General features: G+C 43.9%; 1 protein-coding gene across 1 annotated transcript; it reads left to right on the forward strand.

Annotated features, from left to right (window-relative positions):
- The first annotated feature begins 8,630 nt into the window (after window positions 1–8,630).
- LOC119177259 (uncharacterized) lies at window positions 8,631–23,372 on the forward strand. The gene is made up of 9 exons (XM_037428700.2): window positions 8,631–8,799; window positions 8,881–9,058; window positions 10,562–10,694; window positions 16,264–16,383; window positions 16,473–16,584; window positions 16,722–16,781; window positions 19,697–19,765; window positions 20,181–20,276; window positions 23,220–23,372. Exons 1-9 carry the CDS (start codon window positions 8,719–8,721, stop codon window positions 23,232–23,234), a joined length of 864 nt encoding a protein of 287 aa, XP_037284597.1. The 5' UTR covers window positions 8,631–8,718; the 3' UTR covers window positions 23,235–23,372.
- Window positions 23,373–24,684: the final 1,312 nt, after the last annotated feature.

Consider the following 24,684-nt stretch of genomic DNA (forward strand, 5'->3'; position numbering starts at 1 on the left):
CCATTGACTCCGGAATGTCTGAGGAAGACAAAGTCGGGCACATTCTAAAAGGAATCGCCGAGGATGTTTACAGTTTCCTCATCGCGAAAGACACCTTGACATCTGTCACCGATGTCATTCATCATTGCCGCACTTTTGAACAACTAAAGACGAGACGCATCACGCCGAAGTTCGGCAGGCTACCCAATGTGACGACCATCGCGAGCACAGACAGCAACCAGGCGCTTGATCTTGCAACAACAATCCGGCAGATAGTATGTGAAGAACTCGGCCTGTACGCGCAAGTGGCAAACCGCCCAAGCACTCATCCGCCCTATCAGCCACCAGAGTTCGAGCGAAACGTTGCTTCATTCTCCTCGCACTGAGTGGCGGAGGGCTTTGAGGATTCTGATGCCACACCTCAGTATCAGCCACGTCTATACGATAGAGGCCCTGCCTATGACGCACGATCACGACGAGCACAGCTACATTCTTATACTCGGGGCTCTCAGCCAGACTACGTCCCGCTGCGGCAAGGACAGTACCAACCCTACTACCAAGGTGTAACTTACGACGAATACAATGAATTCCGGAGGGTGGCAGAAACCCGTTCTTCGCGTGATGACGAACTTCCTCGCCGACAGCAGCGGCCCAGGATTCGTTCCATTGAATATAGTATAAACCGTGACCCTCCCGTGTGCTACAACTGTGGTTTCACTGGGCATATCGCTCTGTATTGCCGCCAACAACGCCGCCAATCACGAAGGACACCAGCCATGTCTTCGCCACCAAGACCCGGTGCTTCATATGACCTGCGGACAACCGACTTGTTTCCAAGGGACCGTTTTTCGCGCGAGACCAGACGCAGTGATTCGCCAGCATCCGAGCGGAGTTTGACACCACCATCCAACCGTTCTCGTCGCTCGTCGTCTCCTGTGCGCCGTTCTTCTCCGCCGCCGGGAAACTAGCATCCGCGGCCAATGGAGGTGAGGTCGCCGGACGGTCTTTTCAAGATATACCTCTGCCTATTGTTATGATCAAAAACAAAGTGAATGTGTTGATTGATGGAATACCGACGATGGCGTTAGTTGACACTGGGGCGACTGTGTCTGTGATGAGCCTCGCCTTCAGAAACCACTTAGGTCGCAAAGTTATGTTTTCATGGGACGATACAATCACCTTTCGTGGTGTAGGAGGCGAGTGGCTTAATCCTCTTGGTGTATGTGTTGTCAGTGTTTCATTGGCTGGAAAAGTATTTAATTTCTGGTTCTATCTCGTTGTTCGCACGATGTCATTCTTGGTGTCGATTTCCTGGAGCAATGCGGTGCTCCCGTTGACTGTGGTAGTGGGGAAATATCACTAAACAATTTGTTTATACCGTCGCTTTCCGAAGAAGACTACCGTGGCGAAGACAGGAACACACTTAGTGTGATTGATGAAGTGATAGCACCATCTTGGTGCCTGACACCCATTCGAGTCTCTTCTACAGCGGTTGATGATGCTTTTGTTGACCTCGTAGTGGGGCCTCTACGCAAGAACTGTTTTAAGAAGGACATACTTGTGCCTTGTTCTGTTGTGTGCATGACAAAAGGAGTAGCAACATTGTGGGCGCTGAACTGTTCTGCCACGCCGGTTGTGCTTCCTCGCGGGATGAAGATAGCTCTCTTTGATGAAGCCTCATGCAACTCGATAGCAGCAATAGCTACGGACCTCCCCACCTCTTCCTCTGCTTGTGATATTCACCATAATGAAGATCTAATGCTCGCTATGATCAGCAAGACTCTCAGTACGACGGAACGGCAAGCGCTGGTGCAGGTCCTTTCCCGGCATGTTGCTGCTTTCGACTTCAAACATAGAGATGCACCCCTTCAATTACCCTCGTCCCTCGCTCGTCACAGAATAGACACTGGCTCTGCACACCCAATCCGCCAAAAGCCCTACCGAGTGTCATCTTCTGAGCTCAAAGTTATCGCGGAACAAGTAAAGGACATGCTGAACAAAGGGGTCGTGCAAGAGTCGTCCAGCCAGTGGGCAGCCCCGGTCATTCTTGTCAGGAAAAAGGATGGTTCCTGGAGATTCTGCGTAGATTACAGGCATCTAAACATTGTGACGAAGAAAGATGTATATCCCTTACCGCGAATTGATGACATCATAGATTGCTTGCATGCCGCTTCCTATTTTTCAACGCTTGATTTGCGGTCAGGTTATTGGCAAATACCTACGGAACCTGGTGACAAAGAAAAAACTGCTTTCGTAACTCCGGATCGCTTATTTGAATTTAATGTCATGCCTTTTGGCCTTTGTAATGCTCCAGCCACCTTTGAAAGATTTATGGACACAGTATTACGTGGTCTAAAATGGGAGATATGCATGTGCTACCTTGACGATGTTGTGATCTTTGGTCGTACGTTTGAGGAACATAACAACCGTCTCAGTCTTGTTCTCGACTGCATCGAAAAAGCTGGGCTGGTTCTGAATTCTAAAAAATGTCGCTTTGGCGAACGTCAAACTCTCGTGCTGGGGCACTTGGTCGACAAGGATGGCGTCAGACCCGATCCTCGCAAGATAGAAGCAGTGAGCTCTTTTAAATCACCGCAGTCCGCACGAGAACTTCGCTCATTTGTCGGCCTATGCTCATATTTTCGTCGTTTTGTTCCACGATTTGCGGAGATCGTGTATCCGCTGACAAACGTCTTGCGACAGGATGCAACCTTCAACTGGACACCAGAGTGTGACGCCGCATTCTCACAACATAAGTTTGCACTAACGTCAGCACCACTGTTGCGTCACTTCGATCCATCTTGCCCGACTGAGGTCCACACGGACGCTAGTGGTATCGGTGTAGGTGCGGTGCTTGTACAACGTCACCATGGCGCAGAGCATGTCGTGGCATATGCCAGCCGTTGCCTGAGCAAATCGGAACGCAATTACACAGTTACGGAACAGGAATGTCTGGCAGCTGTTTTCGCCGTACAGAAGTTTCGTTGTTATCTTTACGGGAGGCCATTTAGGATAATTACCGATCACCATTCGTTATGCTGGCTGGTCGGTTTGCGTGACCCCTCTGGCCGCCTCGCACGTTGAGCGCTGCGACTTCAGGAATACGACTTTACGGTGTCGTACAAGAGTGGCCGTCGTCACGCTGACGCAGACTGCCTCTCCCGGATTCCTCTTGCGACTACTGACTGCGATGCTGAGAATTTTGACGACTGCCTTGCTGCTGTTACAAGCACGTTCCCCAACGCGGCTGATTTCCAGAGAGAACAACGCAACGATCTCAACTTGGATCCTCTTTTTGCCACCGCACGTGCCTCCCAACACAGCGGTCGCTTTACTATCCGAGACAAGTTGCTCTATAAAACTAACTACTCCAGACCTGGAGCGCGTTTTCTTCTAGTTGTCCCCGAGAGCCTTCGCTCCGATGTTCTACATGCCATGCATGACGATGCGACGTCCGGTCACTTCGGCTTCATACGAACGCTGAACCGCACGCAGGAACGCTTTTACTGGCCCAAGATGTACGAAACAACGAAGCGTTACGTCGCTAGCTGCGAGACGTGCCAACGTCACAAGCGCCCGGCCACCGCTACACCAGGTCCCCTTCAGCCGTTAACACCACCCAGCACACCTTTTGAACAAGTAGGAATTGACATTATGGGTCCATTTCCGTTATCTAACAATAAGAAGCATTGGATAATCGTCTGCATAGATCATCTTATGCGGTATGCCGAAACCGCAGCTATTCCCTCTTCTACCGCTGCATCCGTGGTGGACTTCTTGCTTCACTCCGTGGTCCTTCGCCATGGCCCACCGCGTGGTATTATCAGCGACCGTGGCCGCCAGTTCACTGCCAATGCCGTTGAAGAATTACTACGCATGTGCACAACACAGTTCCGTCATTCCACACCGTATCACCCGCAGACGAATGGCCTCGTTGAACGGACAAACAGAACGCTGATCAACATGCTTGCCATGTACGTTTCTTCCAATCGCAAGAACTGGGATGAAGTGCTGCCTTTTATCACGTACGCGTACAACACGGCAAAACATGAAACAACGAACTTCAGCCCATTTTATCTGTTGTACGCCAGGTTGCCACTAAGCCCTCTAGACACTTTCTTACCCTTCATTCTACACAATGACGACTCTGTATCAAACACCCTGGGCCTCGCGGAAGAAGCCCGTCGAATCGCTCGTCTTCGTACTCTGGCCTCTCAACGTCGTTCGAAGGAACGATATGACGATCGTCACGGACCGGTTTTATTCGAAAAAGGTGACTTGGTGTTACTTTGGACACCGCAACGCAAGCGTGGATTGTGTCAAAAGCATCTGTCACGATATTCAGGCCCATTTGTAGTTTTGGAGCGTCTAAGCCAGCTCACTTACGTAATAGCTCGTCTTTTGACCAATGGTCGACGATCGAGCAGAACGCAGCTCACTCACGTTGCTCGCCTGAAACCTTTCTACCCTCCTTGTGCATCATAACTCGCCCTACGGGCTTCGTCTGCTTGCGGGGGAACGTAACATACTAGAAAAAGGTAGAGAAGAGAAGCAGAGGAAGACGAAGAGTCTTGGCACGACCGCACTGTGCTGCCACAAACGACCATCTTTCACCTCCTGTAAATAAAACCATCTTATCACAGCTCGCTGTTACAATATATTTTTTTGCACTATAGCTGTGTCTCTCTTATTGGGTTTTCATTCCTGCCACAATTTTTGTTTTCCTTTTGCATCTTTGTCTATGGAACTGTATTTTACTTTTGTTTACCACTTTAATTTTATAATGGCAATGTTCTGATTTGCAAATTTGTAGTATAAAACCACCTGTGTAATGCCTGAATGGGCCTTTAGGGTATATATTAATAAAAAAAAGTGTTGATGCAAAAAGCGGGTGACTGAACGAATAAGTTTATGCCCTGTTACTAACGCTTAATCAGGAACGCGTAGCGGCAAGTGTGAAAAGAGCAAAAAGGCAAAAACTATCAGTTTTTATTTCAGTGAAGATTCATGTTGCCACTAAGAGCTGTTGTTTCAGAAAAAGACACTTGGTAAATAAATGTTTCAGAGTATATTCAAAGAATTTGGAGCATTTGAAGACTTGTGATCTGCTAAGAATTTCCAACTCAGAATCTATCATCTTATCACTAAGTGAACAACCTTCTTTGTGCCGTAATGCATTCGGTATAGACGTAAAAGAGTTACATTATTGTTTGCCCCAATGTGAATATTTGAAGTGTATAAAGCAATGCATGAGAGAAGATAATGATGAGTTGTTGTTTCAGTGCCAGTGTGGCATCTCTATTGCGTCGTTTTTAGGGCTCATGCAGGCCACCTAAATTCTACAGTTGTGTCTTGGAAGGGAAATAATTTTGTCTAAAAATCTGGTATCTGCATTGAATCATGAATATACCTGTAATTAGTTATATTTTTCTTGGGTATGTAGACGGGCAGCTGCAAAAGCATTTGAATTGGTTATCATCACACGCTGTTTGATATGTCCATGACTTCTTAGTTCTACTGGACATTAACAATTGCTCTGTACTGGTTTCTAATATAAAGAAAGATGTTAAGGAAAACGAAATGTCAGCGTTTCGCTTTGGAGTTTGAAAAAATTGATGAGCTACAGTTTCTCAATTTAAGACAGGCTTTCGTCAAAGATCACATATATAGCAATACCAACCTACATTCATAAAGCCAATTTTGAATTTTAATTCTGGCCACTCATAACCATACAGGGAGCCATTGCGTCAACTGTGCTGGGTGCCGCTCTTCAGAAGTTACGCGAGCGCCTTATGGCGCATGCATTTGATACACAAGTTGCTCGCCTTGCAAATTCTGGCTTTCCGGGTGACGTGATTTGTTCCTTGTCGGAAAAACTTATTTCAAAGATTGAGAAGTTTTATCATTGTGATTCTAGTGCACCAGAAATTAGCAAGAAAAAGAGGCAGGCAGTTATCCCATACATACACAGGATAGCACACGGTTTGAAAAATGTTGGTGCTTGTTATTGCATAAACATGTCATTCTCAGCACGTAATAAAGTGCATAATGTGTGTACTTTGGTGAATAGAGTATTGTGGCAGCAGCCAGGGAAAGGGAACAAATGTGTCTCCAGTCATGTCCACAGATATGCACCTTGCACTACTGGCGTGGTTTATGGGATTCCACTGTCTTGCAGCTACGAATATTTAGGTGAAATGGGGCGTTGCATAAACGTGCGCTTAAGAGAGCATGAGCTAATGCTATCAGATGCTGAAATCACGTCTAATTTGGCAGCTCGTTGTAGGCCATGTGGATGTGTGCTAAGGGCTGCGCAGAGATGCCCGAAAAAGTATTCTGGAATACAGATATCGAAATGGGTGGTTTGGAATCATAAAATACAGATACTAAGATAAATTTGTAACTCATGTGACAGGATATTTCAGAGATACGTTTGCAAAAACACAAAAAGTATTCCAGAATACATATACTAAAATACTTTTCTCTATGTCGGGGATAGTTATACTCGATACAAACATTTGTTATGTGCAGCATAATATTTAAAATGTGCAGCACATTGAAACTTGCAAATGAAATTGATCTATTATATTTTCGCCATTCTCCGAGTGTCATTAAGGCATTACAAAGGATGCTTACACTGCACATAATTGTTAATAACCACATATTTACAGATATCAGTTGCAATAAAAAACTATGCCATATGAGAGCATCAGTCACACGCATTGTACACTGAAATCCGGAACTCAACAGCAACAGTATTAGTTATGCTAGAAGGAGCATAGTTCAAGCGAAGTGCTGGAACCAATGTCGACGTCAGAACGATCATCCTCCGAGGTGTTCCGCCCTCGTGTTTGCTTTTTTTTGTGTGTGCGAAGACTGAGGCACTATGCGATGAATTCCCAATTGCGCCGCTACTCCCGGGACTACGGTCACCGATGTTTAGAAAAATAAAAATGCTCCGGTTCTATACGCAAGCGGGCAAAAGAGGGAGTGAGAACTGGTTGTCACGACAGGTGCACACAGCGTTGATCACAAGTGGCAAAGCCGCCTCGCTTAACAGTCGCGTTCTATTGCAGCACTCGATTGAACAGATAGTTCTCTCTCTCTCTCAAGCGGCCCGGCAGAGTCGAATGCGGGCAGCGGCAAGCGACGTAGCCTACTTTAACGGACGTGCAACGATCATCGCGACCTCGCTCTGTATGAGCTACGCCGCTTCTGAACTAGGCAAGAATCGATGTTGCCCTTACCTAAACTTGTTCCGCAATTTCTAGACGACTGAAAGCAGCAGCCTAGTCCAGTCGACTAAATAACCGTGCGATCCACACCCGTACAAGAACCACGTACAGATCGCGAATTCGACAGATATTGTGTTTTCGTTTAGAACCGAAACACCCCGTCAGATGACTCAAGACCGTTCGGGCAGAACGAAGTGCGGCAACGACGTGCTATGGCGAACGTGAGACTATCACGCGCGCTCCTTGGTGAAGCATCACACAGATCGGTGAAGCCTTGTTCTATCGGATTAAAAGCCGGTATTTCGAATGGTTATCAAAACCCAACCCAGGAGAAAAAAACAAACAAACGTGCCAAATTTACCACATCTTTTCCGCGACCTTGCCAACTCTACAAAGTGACGTCACGACTACTTTGCGCATGCGCGACGCGTGCTAGTGTAAAATATAGACAGATCACGTATGGGAGGTAATGTAGGCATGAAGTAAAATAACGTGCAGCGTGTTTTTGTGCGGATGTTTTTTTAACTTTCTACAAAAAACAATAAGCGAGTGTGGCAGCTTGGGCAAGTTGGTATGACATGACGATGGTTATAGAGCGAGAACAGAACGACGACACAGAGTCCTTCGTGTCCTCCTTGTCTCTGTGTCGTCGTTCTATTTTCGCAACGGAGGAAGAAAAGGTGGTTCTCGAGCTGTAACTATCATAAAAAACGAGTTATTTTTATTGCCACTTGGCCGTTCTCAAAAGTCGTTGTCATCATCACCATAAGCTTCAGTTGTTATCCGTATCAAACTTCTTCAATTTACACTGACTTTATGATTTTCACACTTCGGTCTGGCTCTACGACAACTTCTTTCAAGCGAATCAGAAACAGTTATGCTTTTCAGTATGTTCTGCGCTTTCTTCGGCAACAAATGTACGGTTCATTAGTATGTTTTGTCATCTAATACCAACAAACTTGCGAAAAATGCAGAGATGGCGGACAGAGGATATCGACAGGAGTTAACTCTATCAAGACTTATCGGCTCAAATACGAAGGGGTAGACACGGTATGCACCAACGTTTATCTATAAACGTTGGTATGCACTGCGTGTGGAGAAGAGGAGAAAACTGCCGAATACTTGATAATGTTCTGTAAAGGGCTTCACCCTATAGTTCAGGATGATGGCACAGAGTTTTTCAAAGCACTGGGGTTTGGGGACAGGAATAGCTAGAAGGATAAATAATTAGAAGAAGGTTATCCGATTAGTGGCTACAATCAAAGCACGAGTGAAAATTAAATTCTTCACTGTAAAGCGCCAGGTCTTAACTTCATCATTTAAAGAGAATAAAAAAAGGGTAAATCTATTTTTTGTTCACTAAGTATTACGGCTAGGTGGCGCTAGCCGCCACCCAATATAAAGGGTACAGCCAGTGGTACAGCCACAGGCGGGTTGTTTGTATCGTAGCATTAGCATGTAACGTTCGCACTGCTTGAACGCAAATAGTTGATAGCTGTTCAAGATGAGTGACATCTGTGCGGAACAGATGGCCAGCAGTTCAGAACCAGTTGGTAAGCCCACACCAGAGGAGCGAAAGAAACAGGTTCTTCCGATTTATTCAACATAGTTAGCGAATGTAAATCCGCGGTCATGTCTCAACTGAACACCAAGGATTTGTTTCTAGGTGACAGCCTGGCTTCAAGAAATACTCGAACAAGACCCGGAAGAAATACTCGAAGAAAACCTGGAACATGATATCGATGTCTCGTTCAAGTTGATGAAACACCAAGTCGCTGCAGAAAAACAGGCGCAGGAACAAGTCAAAGTTCTGAAAGAACGAGCCAAGTTCTTCAAGGAAAATGGTAGGTGCATTGGTGATGTTCTACTTCACGGAAACTGCTGACAGCTAAACGTTTTTTTTTTCTTTCTTTATTTGTCTAACGCGGTAGTCTGGACCGACGCCTCAGTGAAACGATGACGTGCAAATACTTTGGCCACGAGTAAACAGTAAAGAATACGGCGTTTATGAATTTGCTGCACCGTCTATTTAAACGCCAGATTTGTTATAAAATAAAATCTACGGCTCTTTTTATTTTTTGTCCTAGCTTAGGTAGTCTAATCAACTAAAGGTGGGATTAGCTTCAGGGTCACTCATAGAAGTGTGTGCTTCCCCGAGTCTGGCTATTGGAAAGCGCCAAAATATTAACCGTGTTAGCATGTTTCCTTATCGTCCGGAGTCCGCCTCGGTGGAAGCTGCTACGGTGCTCGGCTGCCGACCCTAAGGTCGCGGGTTTGAACCCCGCAGCGGCGGTCGCATTTCGTTGTTAGCGATATGGTAAAGGCCTATATGTACTGTGCGATTCCGAAATTTCCGAGATGGTCGAAATTTCCGGAGCCCTTCACTACAGCGTCTCTCATAATCGTATCCTGGTTTTAGGACATAAAACCACAGATATTATTATTATCATTGTCCCGTATTCATTTAGTTGAAACTGACGATTTCAGATAGCTGCTAAGACTGTGTGGTTGACGGTAATATCAGCTTTAACGTAAAATGTCAGCATCTGCTGAGAATCGTACTGGCTGAAAGTGAACGTCCCTAAGTGCCATGCATGAGTGCCAATGTTTGTCCTGCGCAAGTGTTTGGGTGTTCAGCTGGCACTTGGTTACATGTGCCGTAAATATTCAAAATTGTGGTTAAATATAGCTCCTCTTTTGAATGAGATAGATGCATTGCTTTTAATAAAAAAATGTAAAAGAGCATTATACAATAAGCTTTCTTGATATGAAAAATTTTTTAGGCTATTCAGTTTCTTACAATGATTACTGCGTACTCCAAAACCAAAAAGAAAGGGAGTCGCAGTAAAAAAAAAAAAGCAATTTTGCGAGCATGATTACATTCATAGAAGATGCAATTTATAATTTACACCCTGCTTTGGAATATGCCACTCATCTGCCAACATAGCTGTTGCCAAATTATTGTAAAAACTATATAATCATGTTGACAAGCCTCTACATTAATTACCTACATTAATTTTGTTATATTTGTCCAGTCAGCCTGTTGTAACAGGTGCACATTGCAGATATATAAATTTTGGGCACTAAGTTGTTAAAAGCTTGCCAATGTTCATAAACATTCCAGGACTTGAATAAAAAAAAAAAACTTTATTTTTACAGTAACTTGCCTATAGGTAAGTGTCATTTTGTTATTGTAAAGTTGTGAATAATAAATATAATGTTAATCTGCAAATAAAGCAAATATTTGTTGTAGTGAGGCCTTATGGAGCGAGCACCCATGGGCTTGACTCATTTGTGGTATAGTGTGAAACCACACTTTGGTTTAATGGATGATGCTTTCACAACAGCTGAAAAACTCGAAGCAGGTCTTCGAGTTGGGAAAATTGCGCCAGGACAACTACCTCAAAAAGCACGTGAGCTTCTTAAGTCACACGCACGTGCAGCAGTTCTTCTGGGAGTTGAAGACTCGCGACCGGAAAGGTGGGGACATTATGCTGCTCTGATAATTTGGCTTAAATACATTACTGGTGTTCGTGTTTCTTCCTGGTGAAATTTCACCACCAATAATTTGACAAACTTAGACAGCTAGCCAGCGACAACTGGCACTCGGCTGTTTCAAAGTGTGTTCAATTCGCCTGCATCACTTTAAATTGGTTCATGGCAGTGCACAAAATCACTGGTGCTGGTAGAGTGTCAGCAATATGTTTTGTAGGAATAAAACAAACTCTCTAGCCACTTTTAGTCTACAGTTCCTAATAGTAAAATTAAAAACCGGCATTATGTTTCGAGACACATTTGGCCCCACCCTCGTGGGGGGCGATTGTCCAGCTGGCTCTGAAGCTAGCAACTTTTTTCGGTGTTGTCCCACTGTTCACCATCATTTTTCCCGCCGTTTTTGTTGTCGTATTGTTTTCTCCACTGGTTCCACAGAATGTGTACATATACACTCGGTAGGGACCCAGTGTACGTTTCCAAGTCTTTGTATATGTGCATATGCAAACAAGACCAAGAAACTGGGCCCTTTCTCAATCACCACCTGAAGAAGGGACCAAATGGGTCTCAAAATGTGGGGTCATTTTGAATTTTAATATTAAAAAACTATGAACTAAGTGGGGCTAGAGAACTTGCTTTATTCGTATAATTTTTGCCCAGCCTGACAGTTATTCCTCAAACATGTTTACCTTTAAATATGTTTTGTGCACTTCTGTAGGCCATATGTTTTATAGGTTGTTTTGTATGAATAACGTTTATAGGTCACAAGCCACACATAGGCCAGTTTGCTATGTGTAAATGCACCATGTGTTATGCAGACACAGCAGCTAGTATGGCCGGGTTCAAAAGATGTCTGTCAAGCTACGCTGCTGCATAGCACGACAGTTAGACACCTCAAGCAAGCTGGCACCTTCATTGGATAAGTTGCTGATTAATCGTGAACCAGACTTGCACATACTTAGACAAATGTGGCGATACCACACTGGTGCCGAATTGGTTTTACGGCACGCTCCTGTCAAAACTGATGTAAGCTGTGCCTAACTGCACCAGAATCTGGAGTTAAGAAGCATCTCTTTGGCACGTCGGGAACATGTGCATATTCATCTTGACCGCCACGACCAAGGGATATTCCGCAGAACAAACAGCACTCACGCGTGTGTCCCTATCAAGCCCCGGCGCCACGAACTTGTTGATGTAGCTTCCGTTGCACAGATTTGATTCTCTGCAGACTTTTATGCCAGAGTCAGTGGCGATCAAGTGAGAAAAAAAAGAACCCGATTTTCGCCTATCAGTCACTTTGAGGGAGTGCAAGGGACGATGCGAATTATTAGCATTGGTGGACTGTTGTGTGTTGTAGCTTTGTCTGCCATTTCTGCTGATTGAGTGTAGCATTTTAATAACCTCATGGCCATAAATTTGTGGCTGAGGACCTGCCCTTAGGTTTATTTCATAGCTTATAGTTTTATTGATCCAGCATTCTGTTATTTGGCATGTGTCAGAAAAAAAAAGAGAGAATAGCTGAAGAGGTTATTTAGCTGCATCTAACTGCATGACACCCTTATTTTTGCATAAGCAAGTGAAATAATGACTGCTATAGTTTCTCTGAGATTTGCTACAAATCGAGAAATCTAGCTGTCCATAGGAGCTCTATAATATTGTTGCGAGTATATTTTGGTGGAAGTGCTGGGTACCTCACAGACGGAACTCCGCAGTGGACATGTCCTGGTCAGCCCCACGATGTCTACAGAAGGTAATCTTGCTGCTCCTGCTTCGACCGCGGCTCCGGTACAGCCGGTCGTGTTGACTCAGCCATGCAATCCCGGTAACTTCTGCGGCACGGACGATGTTTATTTAGATGATTGGATCGCAAAATACGAGCGCTTTGCAGCTGTTTTATGGGACCCAACAAAATTTACCCAGAAACTAGGACGTCAAACACATGCGCGCTTTGACCGGACTTTGCTAGCTAAAATTATATGCTCTGGGGGTGCCCTGCGTTACAGGGTGAAAACGTTACGCCATCCAAGCGGGATGGTGCGCTACGCAGTACGGATTTAAGGACGCAGCTATGGGCAGTCCTACGAGCCCACGACGTGGCTAACAGGTTATGCCTATCTGCCCCGAGGTGGGAGCGGCCCGCTACATGCTAGTTCACGCCCCGAAGGGCCTGAATGAAGTTTTTCCATGCCATACCCAACAATGACGCTGAACAATGGTGGCTTCTACCTCTGCGACATTGCAACATTATTATTAAAATGTGTGATTGTGAAATTGACTGCCCCAGTACTCCGAAAAGGAAATTTTGGAGCTTCAAAAATTTGTTCTAAGCGGAAGCCATCGTTGTCATTACTGCAAATAGTTTTTCAGTGAAAATCCCATCACTTCGGTAGTATCCTGAAAAATGCTTCAGGCTTGTGTGCTCAGATTTGGGTGCACGTTAAAGAACCCCAGGTCGAAATTTCCGAAGCTCTTCACTACGGCGTCTCACATAATCATATCGTGGTTTTGGGTCGTTAAAACCCCACAAATCAATCGGTATTCTGAAAAGAATGGCGAAGTGATAGCGTGTGAAGGTAGTTTGCATTTAGGCGCCAATGTAGTACTTCTCTTAGTTGTCCCATCGACACTATAGTTACGGTCTCTATGGCAGGCGAATTAAACTGCATCATGAGGGTTGCCAAAACTGCCCAAAAAGCTGCTTCTGTTTCTTCCCCTTGCTACGCTTCGCGAGGTACCCTTCGTGGCCTGCCTTCTACCTTCTCGTTCACACGTGCTTAAAAGGAGGGGTGTGCACCGGCATGCTAATTAAGGAACTGTATTTCACGTACAAGTACTAGAATGTACCGGCACGCCAATTAAAATGCTGTATTTCACATACCAGCGTCGTGTTATAACCGAATGCAGAACCATGCATCGCCACAATCTCGCGCTGCCCCAGCCGCCTCGGCAAGGCATCGGTAGCCATTTTGTAAGCTCGCACGCTGCCTTGTACTACATGCGGAAAGCTCGCAACAGAGGATGAAGATTTTACCGCGTGAAGCTTGTTCTTCTTCTTCTCCTCAGAGCCATGAGATTAGAAGAAGAAGCTTGCGTACCTGCATGGGCATGGCGCCTTACAAGAATGCCGTTCCAGACCGGTGGCCTGACTACAGCGACCATGGCGATGTGGTTCCCGGCACACGGTTCGTAGCCTTCAAGGCTCCGCTTCGCGTCGCCATATGCTCGGTGCTTCCAGACAAGCGGTTCACGCCAGAACGCCTGCTCGAGAAGGTACAGAGCCTGGGCCTGGTCATCAACCTGACAAACACCGATCGCTACTACGACCCTCAGAGCATCGTCTCGCACGGCGTCGCCCACGCCAAAATCATGTGCCCCGGCGCTCGCGTTCCCAACACAAAAATCGTGAAGTCCTTCTCCGACATCGTCGGCACATTCGTCGGGCGACCAGAGAACGACGGCAAGCTCATGAGGGATCACTGCACGCACGGAGTTAACAGGACCGGATACGTGGTGTGCAGGTATATGGTCGACAAGCTTGGCATAGCGCCGGCAAAGGCAATCGAAGACTTCCAGAAAGCCCGGCGCCACAATTTCGATAGGCAGGAGTACGTCGGTGACCTGCGAGGGAGAGGTCAGCAGTCGGCTACGTAGTGGAGATAGTTCTGCGAATGGACTGCAATACTCGGCAACTATGAGTGTCTTTTTGCTGAGAAACTAGCATTTTAAAAATTGATCCCTGTTACGGAACGTATAAAACTCTCCTCCCCCCCCCCTAAATCATTGTAGGATTGCATGTTTCCTTAATGCTGACATTTGAATAAGAACCCCGAATATAATGGTGCTAAATAAAAATAAACAAATCAAAAGTTGTCTTTAGTATCCACCTATTAATTCACATCAATGGGCTGCAATGTTTCTGCTGTCAAGCGACCTGATCTCCCAATAATGTACAGCTGTTGTTTGATTTTTAAGGTCGTTGTGCTATCGGCAGGTACAAGAAATGTAGCCGTTGTAACAGTAAATTTTTCACTTTTAAGCACAAGCGTTTGGTTTGTTTTTATTAATTTAGCTACTAAGTACTGACTATTTTTTAACATTCAGTTCTTGCAGCATAGTAGTCTGGGCACTCAAGTGTTATGCTAATTGCAGAAACTATAACTAATCAGTATTTTGATTGCTTTGCTAAATTTGCTTTCAACCTACAGAAATATATTAGCTCTGCCTACAGCTAGTGCTAGAGACAGTGCTTGCTCATTTTCGTGATGTCAAGCGCTACAAGAGTGTCTAAAGTAGTTGACTTTCCCCATACCCAAGTTTGTGTCGCTGGTTTTACGTACGAAACGTGACCATCCAGGTAAATTTTGTTAGGTTTTGGTGGTAACTACTTGCATTACTTGGGCAAAAGTACTTACAGTTCAAGGGAAAACCATGTAGCACGGCTGTCTTTCACAGGGAAAGGGCGGGCAGATCTCGATTCTGTGGGTGGAGCTGCATTTTTTCTCGGGCTAAAAATCCAGTTCAGCCATAAATTTCAGTGTCATTGTCATTAAAGAAACCTTTGTGCTTTCTCATGCCGACAATACTGGCTTCAAGTTCAGAAACGTGGGAAGCAACACAAAGTAGAAGCACAGTCTGGAAGTTTGTCCTCGTCGTTGCTGACGAGGCACAGCCGCCACCTTGCAATTCTTAATAGATTAAAATAGGAAAAGCTTTTCAAATTTACTTGCAACTTCTGGTGCACCGACACTATAGAGTGCGAGTGCCGAGGGTTCATTCTTGTTGGTTACCCTATTTTACACATGCAAGAGAGTTATAAATTTTGTTGAAACGCTACTTTAACACGAGGCACACGTATGTTCTGCAACTGTTACAGCTGTAACTGTGCAATTGTGAACAAAATTATTGTTATGCTACATTTCATAAGTTCAACACATTCTGATTATGTGTAATGAACTTAATAGGGCACTTTGTGATTACAAGTTTCCCAGTGCCAAGAACAAGCGACATTAGACACATGTAATGATCTTCTCTAAGGCAGCATTGGTTGGCAGCATCGGCACTAGACTGGAAGAGCTTGGCCTCGGCATCGGAGCCTGCACACACTGTCACGGGTAGGAACTTGTTGAGAGGTTTTAAACAAAGCTTGTTCCGATTTGCTAGTTCGGTGCATCATGATCAATAGTGTCAACAGCGTGCACGACATCTGCATAAATACCCGAGCATAAATGCATCAAGCAAACAAAGTGATGCATTCACTTTGGAGTATGCCATGATCATCACAGTACACACAATGCACACATTGCACAGAATTCATAGTGGAGCCCAATGAACTCGAGTATCGGAGCGTCGATTCCACTGAGCAGTGCCGTGCGACAACATGGCAGTTCCTGATGCTTGTATTATTTGCTGTTTAATAGAGAAAAAAAAAGAGTTGGTAATGCACTGGCGACATGATGGTAAAGTGTGCCTAATGTGACAGCCATGGTGGTAACAGCTTTGTATACACTAGCATAGCCTCTTTTCAGCACTGATTCCCCATTTTAAAAACAAACTGCAGCTTTAAAAAAAAGTTTGAAGACCTTTTCCGACAACGTGAAGAACTGGAGGCCAGGCTGTCACAGGAGCAAGTCCTCTTCAGAGACCTGGAACAGCTTCGGAAGAGAGTGGACCAGCACTTGTAAGCACTAGGGGGCTTGTTCTTATTTAGGGAGTGGCTGAAACATCAACTTAATAAAAGCGTGTTTCATTTTTATCCATGCTGCAAAGGATGGATGCAACCATCACGGACAAGCATATGACAGCTGCTGCAGAAGAATACAGGTTCAAGAAGTGGCAAAGATTTGTGAGCAAGTACAATCTTGCAATACGGAAGGCGGAGGTAAGTCACACTTTCGTGTCACTGCAAATGACCTAGCCCCGATTTCTGGTGCGCTGGTCCTGGCTTTCTTTATGAGAGTCTGGCATGGCGTGCAAGCTCGTTATTTCTTGGGAATTATCCATTGTTGAATTTTTTAGGAAAACCGAAGCAAGAGACAGAAATTGGAGGAGTTAGCTGAAACTCTTTCACTTGTCAAGGTATGCACTGTTCCATGTTTTACAATCGAATCTGTTGCCGAGCACAACTTGTCTACCTTGCCAGTCACACTTTAATAAGCGATCTATTCAGTTAAAAGTAAAATCAAGCTTAAATTGATAAATTGAAGACTCTAAGGTGTCAAAGGGTAACTTTTACCAAGAACATAATTCTCCCAAGCCCGAAGGTGACAAACATTAAGCTCTGGGAACATGAACCAAGTATTTATTTTCTGTACGTTTCACTGATCTACAGTTCCTCATTAACAGAACCTTTGGGGAAAGAACTTTTGTTCTTTCTGGTGAGAGTTTCGCCACGAATATAAAAAAATGTAGACATCAACTGAAAGTTTATTTAAAGAAGTCGATGATCTTGCTCTGTTGCTCTGCCCCGCAGCTTAACAAGCTTTGTACAGCTTTGTTGTCGTTGGCATGGGCGCCAAAAAAATTGTGAATGATATCAAAAGCATCCAAAACTTCACGCAAACTTATTTGCCGGGAGGCTTCAGCGCAATCGTGGAGAGATGTGCAGTAGTGAACAGGCAGCCAATGAAATGTCCATTGGAATGTGGCATGGCATCACTTTCATGAATGTTGTCACTTCAAATGTCATGCGTCGTCGCAGTTGCCAGCATGGGCATTAGCTAAAATTTCTCGGCAAGGGGAAGAGAGGGGAAGGGCCTTGTTGTTATCACCATCATCTCCCCGATGCTTGTTGGCAGAAACGTATGATCCAAACTTGTCGAATGAGCAGTGGTGCAATTTTCGAATTTCTGGGATCCCAGCTAGCTGATTGGTTTAGAAAAAAAAATGCCTGAAACTTTCATTAGTGCAGGAGTGATATTTAAAATTTCTTTGCTGCCGAGAGGGGGAAAATGCATTGAGTTCTATGGATGTTTGCCAGAAGTGCCATATTTCTTCACTGCTACGAGAATTCAGTTTTTGAGAAATTCTATCATTGAGAGGTTCAATTGTATTTACATTTTAAACCTTCATTGATAAATGTTAGCAGGACCAAATAGTCTGTTAGACCTAGAGGTTCTGAGTACCCCCAAAATACTAGTGAAAAAATTTGTTGGAGGAAAAAGGGATGTGTTGCGATCGATTTTTGCCTACGGAAGTTTTTTAAGTGTCCTGTGCAGCTCCGTGGCAGCAGCATGCATCTTTATTAGGTTAGTGGCATCTCTCGCTTGAACTATTACCTGGCACATTGTTTTACCAATATTTATTCCCACAACCCCATTAAATCTTGTGAAACATCCATAAAACTTTGTCGTTTCAATGCTATCAACCCACTAAGCACTGTGAATGTGTGTCAAGTGGTTATAATTACTTTGTTTGCTTAAAAATACCAGTCAAGTTTTATTAAGCCCGATTTCATCTGGTATCCAGATAGAATAACTGTGATTCATAAACATGAATCTTTTTCGAAAAAGTTATGGCTATTTGGAAATATCAAGGGCATCACAATTAACACAAAATCTGTGCAATGGTGGGATAAGCTTTATGAGTATATTGTAGGCACAAATCACAAGAGATTACGCAGTACAGCGGCTTACTAATGTCCCTTTGTGCTTTTAATGCTGATGCTGGATGCACACTTGCCATTGATTGTAAAAAAGGGTGTTTCAAAGTTCAATTCACTTACTTCTCTCACTGTTCAACTCCTGTTTGATTCAGCCATGAAGATCACAATTCACACGCCCATATTTAAAGGTTCTTTACACTAAAATATCCACACTATGCGAAATGCTTAGATTGGCCTGTTAATGGTCTGAAGGAACTAGCTCAGTTTAATTTGTAAGAAGTTGGAGCCTTTTCGGGGTCCTTTCAAAGGATTACTGACACGACTATGAGACGTTGTAAAAGAGACGTTTTTCGTTTTATTGGCATGCAGTGTCAGCGCTATCCACCTACCGGAGTTGGACAACGCGCATAAAGTATTTAAATTCTAAAATTTTTGCCGCTGAGGATTAAAAAGCCAGCTCCAAGACATTATCTCAATGAGACAACACAGTTTCACTGAGACTTCTGCTTCCTGTGTGCAACCTAAATAGCAGAAAGCACTGTTGGGGCCATGAAACGACAATTCACTCGCTGTTGCTCACATGTATCATGAGCAGATGACTGATCTGCCTCAAGTTAAGCGGCGAGTTATTGTCTCCCTGTGATGTTGCACTGCGATGACATGTCAGTTAGAAGGCAGCCTCTTGATATCAAAACCATTAGTTTTTATTTAAGGTAACGGTATTACAAACATACTTGGCCCATTTCAAGGCACCATATTACTATCTTTAAAGTTCTCAGTACCAGTGTTGCAATTTAGAGCGACAATCCGAAAATATTTAGAATTTGTCTCGGCACACCTTCAACTGGGGCATCAGTAATATTCTGCTGGGTATCATCAAGATTGCAGTGAATGCTTGAAACAACACATTTTGACACACAAACTTGCGACAGACTGAGCTGAATGCAAAATTTATGCCACTATACAAACCTGCATGTATGGGCATAAAGCCAAGGAAGACTTCAAATAAGGTGGCAGTTGGCAGTGGCACCATTGCAACACCTGTTGCCTGCCTTTTCTTTCCCTTGGAATTTTGACTGCACTACTGTTTAAAAGGAGATGGGCGCACAAAAGAAGGGCGGTGCCTGCATCTTATTCTTTCGGAAATAATTTTCATCAGCCATGCAAAACCAGCTAGTGCGACTGTTCTTTATATACCCTGTTTTCTCGCACATATCGTGTCTGTGCACATAATTTGCACCACCACCATTAAAGTTACAGAGAGAAAGAAAAAGACATGCATATAACCTATACACCCACTTTTTGAGCACATCTCTCCGTTTTCTTGATGCGGATTATATGCGAGAAAGCATGCCGTGCTACTCACCGCATTGTTGCGATTTTTCCACAGAAACTCCACCGCCTTGAGCTACGGGAGAAAGAACTGGACAGCAAGCTGCCCGCCGCTGACCTGCCACTTGTTAGTCCAAGAACCTTTGTCATTTTTTCGTTGATTTTAGATGAAAAATTGTGTGCCAGGTTTGGGCACAATAATTATTTTCATATCTTAACCATTTGTTCAACTCTTAGGTTTTTGTTTTACCGGGACCAAGACGACGCACCTACAAGCAACCTTTGGCCAAATTTCAACGAACAGGTGGCCTGGGACTTCGCGAAATCAGTTCTTCCAGCGAGCTGCAATATTACAAAGCTCAAGCTTTCAGCTCAGCTATTTTGGTGTGGCAGCTGTGTAACGAGAATGTTGCCAGAGATTATTGAAAATTAAACTAAGCTACAGCTAACACAATCTTATTCACTAGTATTGTATATGCTCTTGAGACCATGGGTAGTCATAGTAAATGTAACCCTCCCCCCTCTTTTGTTTGTTTTTGCAGGATAAGAATGCCCTCGGGAAGCTTGTCGAGCAAAAGAGAGCAGAGGTTCAAAAGTCTGAGGCGGCCCTGACGGACGAATTGATCAGACGAAGAAATGTAAGTAGAAGCTGATTAAACGCAACGCTAGTGCACCGCATTGATTCATGTCATATTACTGCCCGAGAGAAACTAGCAGTGTTACAAGACGCAAGCACAGTGGAGAGGGAAAAAACAACTTCGGTTCATGTGAATTTCATTCTGGAGGAGTAAAATGTGAACAAAAAAGGTTTTGTTTGCAGGAGCTATTTGCCATTGCCTGGTGCCTGCTCTTACAAAACACATTTAAAATATAAAATTTTCGTGTGGGATGGCCAAGATGTCTACTGCACTATTATCATATTGAACATTGTTTAAGTGAGCTACGTTGTAAACGCTGGAGATCTGCAATGGTATTTTCAATGTTACAGTGAAGTTTATTTCTAAAATCGATAAAATGTAGACACACTGGGACAAGAATACAGATGGAGATGGGGTGGCATGAGTACTTTACATGTGATGCATGAAAAATGAGATAAAATAAATTTAAGAATTTAAAACTATTCTTAAAAGAACATTGTGACCTTAAAAGAAAGAAAAATATATTTACATTGTATCACTCAATCCAACACTCATCTGTAGTAAGCCCCTGTCGTATTCTGAGTAGACTGTGTGCCAATGCACCTCAGGAAAATGTCTATTGACGATGAACACTGAAGGATGAGTTTATCGCTCCACTCTCCGAGTTCGGCAACGCCCGAACTCTGCTGCCGACTCCTGGTCGAGGACCAGCCCTTTTCGAGGAGTTTGCAGGACAGGTAGCGGAGCCAGAGCGCATTCGTGTATGGCTTGAAGCTTTTCCAGTCATTCCTGCGAGTCAAAAAGTCGAAGTAATGCATGTAATACAAACGTACAGTTTTCCACGTTTAGCTCCCGTGCTAGTACACTGCACTTACCCTCTGTTGTTGATACATTTGGCTACTAAACTTAAGGTATTGGGTTCGAGCTAGTTGGTACTGATCCAAAACTTGTGTAAGCGCTAAAGGCACGTACGTAAGACGAGTGAAGAACACAGGCCTAGTACTGCTTTCAACTGAAATTTTACTGGAAGGGAACATTTTATTGGAAGGAAACATTGGCGTTCCCTTCTAATAAAATTTCAGTTGGAAGCAGTGCTTGTCCTGTGTTCTTCACTCGTCTTACTTACGTGCCTTTAGCGCTTACATCAGCTATACACTTAAAGTGGTGACAAATACACAGTGAGGTGAAGTAAACATCAGAAATGTATTGAAACAAAAAACTTTCTCCTGCATGCTTTTTTATGCCCATGAGGTCGCTACTCTAGTAGTAGCATTAGGCAGTAAGCGTAAATCAGTACACTGCGATGCTATGAAGGTATCCTAATGTGAAGTAAATTGTTTCTTAACTGGAGACGCATGTCTAACTGGCTCGAGTGCCGCACCAGAATGCACAGCGGTTTACAATAACTAGATAGAGTAGCCCCGCTACGGTGGTCTAGTGGCTAAGGTCGTGGGATCGAATCCAGGCTGTAGCGGCTGCATTTCCGATGAAGGCGAAAATGCTGTAGGCCCGTGTGCTCAGATTTGGGTACACATAAAACAACCCCAGGTGGTCAAAATTTTTTTAGTCCTCCACTACGGCTCCTCTCATAATCATACGGTGGTTTTGGGACGTTAAGCCCCACATATCTATCAAATCAACTAGATACAGTAGTACCGAGTTTTGTCGTACCACTGAGGGCTGGGCTTGCATTGCTTTATCGTAATTTATGAACATTTATAATGTGCGTGACACAGTCAATAATAGTAACTAGCGTGCTCGTTAGCCGTGCAGAGCGATGGACTCGCTGATTGTGCTCCTTCATGCGCCTGTAGATGTCAAACTGGTAGTCGCCAACACCGCTGAAAAGCTCATCTTCGTGGGACACATCAGTAAAGATGACTGCTCCTCCTGGGATCAGTGAAAAGAAAAGTACCATGATGACACCATATCGCTGCAAAGCATTAATTTCATTAAAGGGGAACAATGGCAAACAACACTTTGCATCCATGTAAGCGCTTGAGAATGTCTAGAATGTCAGCACTATGTACAGAAGCACCTCAGTAATAGACCAATCATGGTAAATGTTGAACAGTATTTGTGGCACCTGCGAGACATTTCGGAACCCAAGCCCAACGATGCAGTGGGGCCTCAGCACAATTAATCACATGTGCTCACAATTACATATCATAGCGAGACTGAATAAAATGAAAATGTTCGCATTTCAGTCCGATTTATGCAAAAAAAAAGGAACTTATTGGTACCCTTAAGAAAGATGCACACTCCATTTTCCCAGGGCAGTGCTCCGCAGCGCTTGTTGTCAGGCAATGTGGGCATGGCGAAGGCTATGTCAGAAAGTTGTTCTAGGAAGCTGGCGGCTTGAGTTGCACTAATGGCATGTAAATCTCTGTAAGCCCGATTTTCCTTCGCACGAAACAAGCACTACAACGGTTCTGGTATGCTATTTGATAATCCACATGACCTCTTTAGCATTTATTTGTCTTTAGTGTCTCTTTATAGAAAGAACAGACAAGGGGGGAAAAAAGACGGGCATGGGTCTCGTCACCTTGGCTTGAAGCAGAATGCCCAATGTCATGCTTACATAGCCTTGATGCAATGAAGGGCAACTTAAAGAACTGGCTCCATTGTGTCAGTGTTTAAGATTATTGAGCGAGATCGCATTTGTTTGCTGGTGCATGTGTAAAACCGTGTACACCGAATACATATTCAAAGGGCTGATAAAGCTATGAACCTTGCTTTGTGTACATGTCTTGTAGTGCTACATTGCTGCTACTATATCAGTGCTCTGCCCCTCAGGCGAAATTGACTTCATTTGGGTGTTTGCAGTGCTTGCTCATTATTTTGTAGAACAATACTGTTTGGTTTTTCTAACTCTTTAAGGCTTTAGTGATAGCGAATGAGTGACTTAATATTAAACACTTTCTTGCTATTTTTCCACTACAGCTACCAGAAGATTAGTACAAAGACCTGTATATTACAAGATCGCGAGCAGTGCATTGCAGTTGTCCAGGAGCATCGGGTTCGGGACAAATGCCCGTTTTGTAAAACTATCACAAATGCTTGATTAAAATTTCATTTTTGTGTTGCAGTGAGATACTCAATGTGTCTTTCTTCAGCTTAGTGCATCCGGCTAATTAGTGTACCTTTTCATCTTTTTTTGTTTTTGCATGTATAGTACAATCCACTGTTAATGAGAACACTTGAATGAGCATCTCTTTATATTGATAGCCCCTAACTTCAAGGGGATGTAGAAACTTCAGGTGAATGTAGAAAATAATGAGTTCATTCACAGACCTAGTCTGTTACAAAAGGATTAAAGCTGTCAACCACCAGCAGCCTTGCAGAAATCTGTGCAACTATGCTCTTGCAAGAGAACAAAAACCACACACGCCCTCCACACAAGTGTTCCCTTTAAAAGGGTACTGACAAAAGCTTTCACCTAGCGTTTTTCTGCTGCAATGTGATGCTGGGGGCCTGTTAGTCTTAATTCTTTATTTCTTCATTCAACAGTTACCCCGCATTGCAGCAGGGGGTTTTACAACACAGATACAAATACATCTTCATTTACACAACATACTTGTTCTTCAGAGAGCTTGTTCCATTCGGCTACACACTTTGGAAAAAAAGAATTCGCAAACATGCACGTCCTGGGCCGGTTTACACAGACTTTGTGTTTGTGATCATTACGCATAGAAACGTAAAAAGGTGTATTTAAATAATTATCTCTGTTTATGCCTACCTTGTTGCTATATATTTGAAAAAACAGTTTTAGCCTTAACTTCCGTCATCCTGAAGACAACATTTCATCATTGTGACACTGTCCATTCTATGGTACCTGCTCAGTACGTACCTGGCTGCTCTGCCTGTTTTGAATACCTTCTATTTGAGAAATGAGAGTGGCTTCCGATGGATCCCATAGTTGGCAGGCGTACTGCAATATTGGTCTAACACATGTAGTAAACACATTCCGTTTTAATTCAATTTCGCGACATCTTGGGTTTCGTTTAACAAAGTTCAGCGCCCGTCAAGCCTTACCCCAACTGTTTCACTATGTGTGCTTTCCATGAGCAGTCAGTAGAAAACACGACGCCTAGGTAATTAGAGACATTAACTGTGGTAAGGAACTCCTTATTTATAGAATAGTTATTTATCAGTGGGTTTTTTTCTTTCTAGTATAACACACATGGACGCACGTTTTTGCCTTTAAACACATGTTCACATGTTTAAACACTGTTTACACCAATCATATATTCTGTTCCAAGTCTCTCTGTAATGCTGCCGCATCTTAATCGCAAGATATACCTCAGTACATCACGCAGTCATCTGCGAACAGTCGCAAGGAGAACATAATACCCAAATTTTATATCATTTATGTATATAAAAAATAATGTAGGTCCCAATACAGAGC

The sequence above is a fragment of the Rhipicephalus microplus genome, unplaced genomic scaffold, assembly GCF_043290135.1.
Source record: "Rhipicephalus microplus isolate Deutch F79 unplaced genomic scaffold, USDA_Rmic scaffold_48, whole genome shotgun sequence".
Lineage (NCBI taxonomy): Eukaryota > Metazoa > Arthropoda > Arachnida > Ixodida > Ixodidae > Rhipicephalus > Rhipicephalus microplus.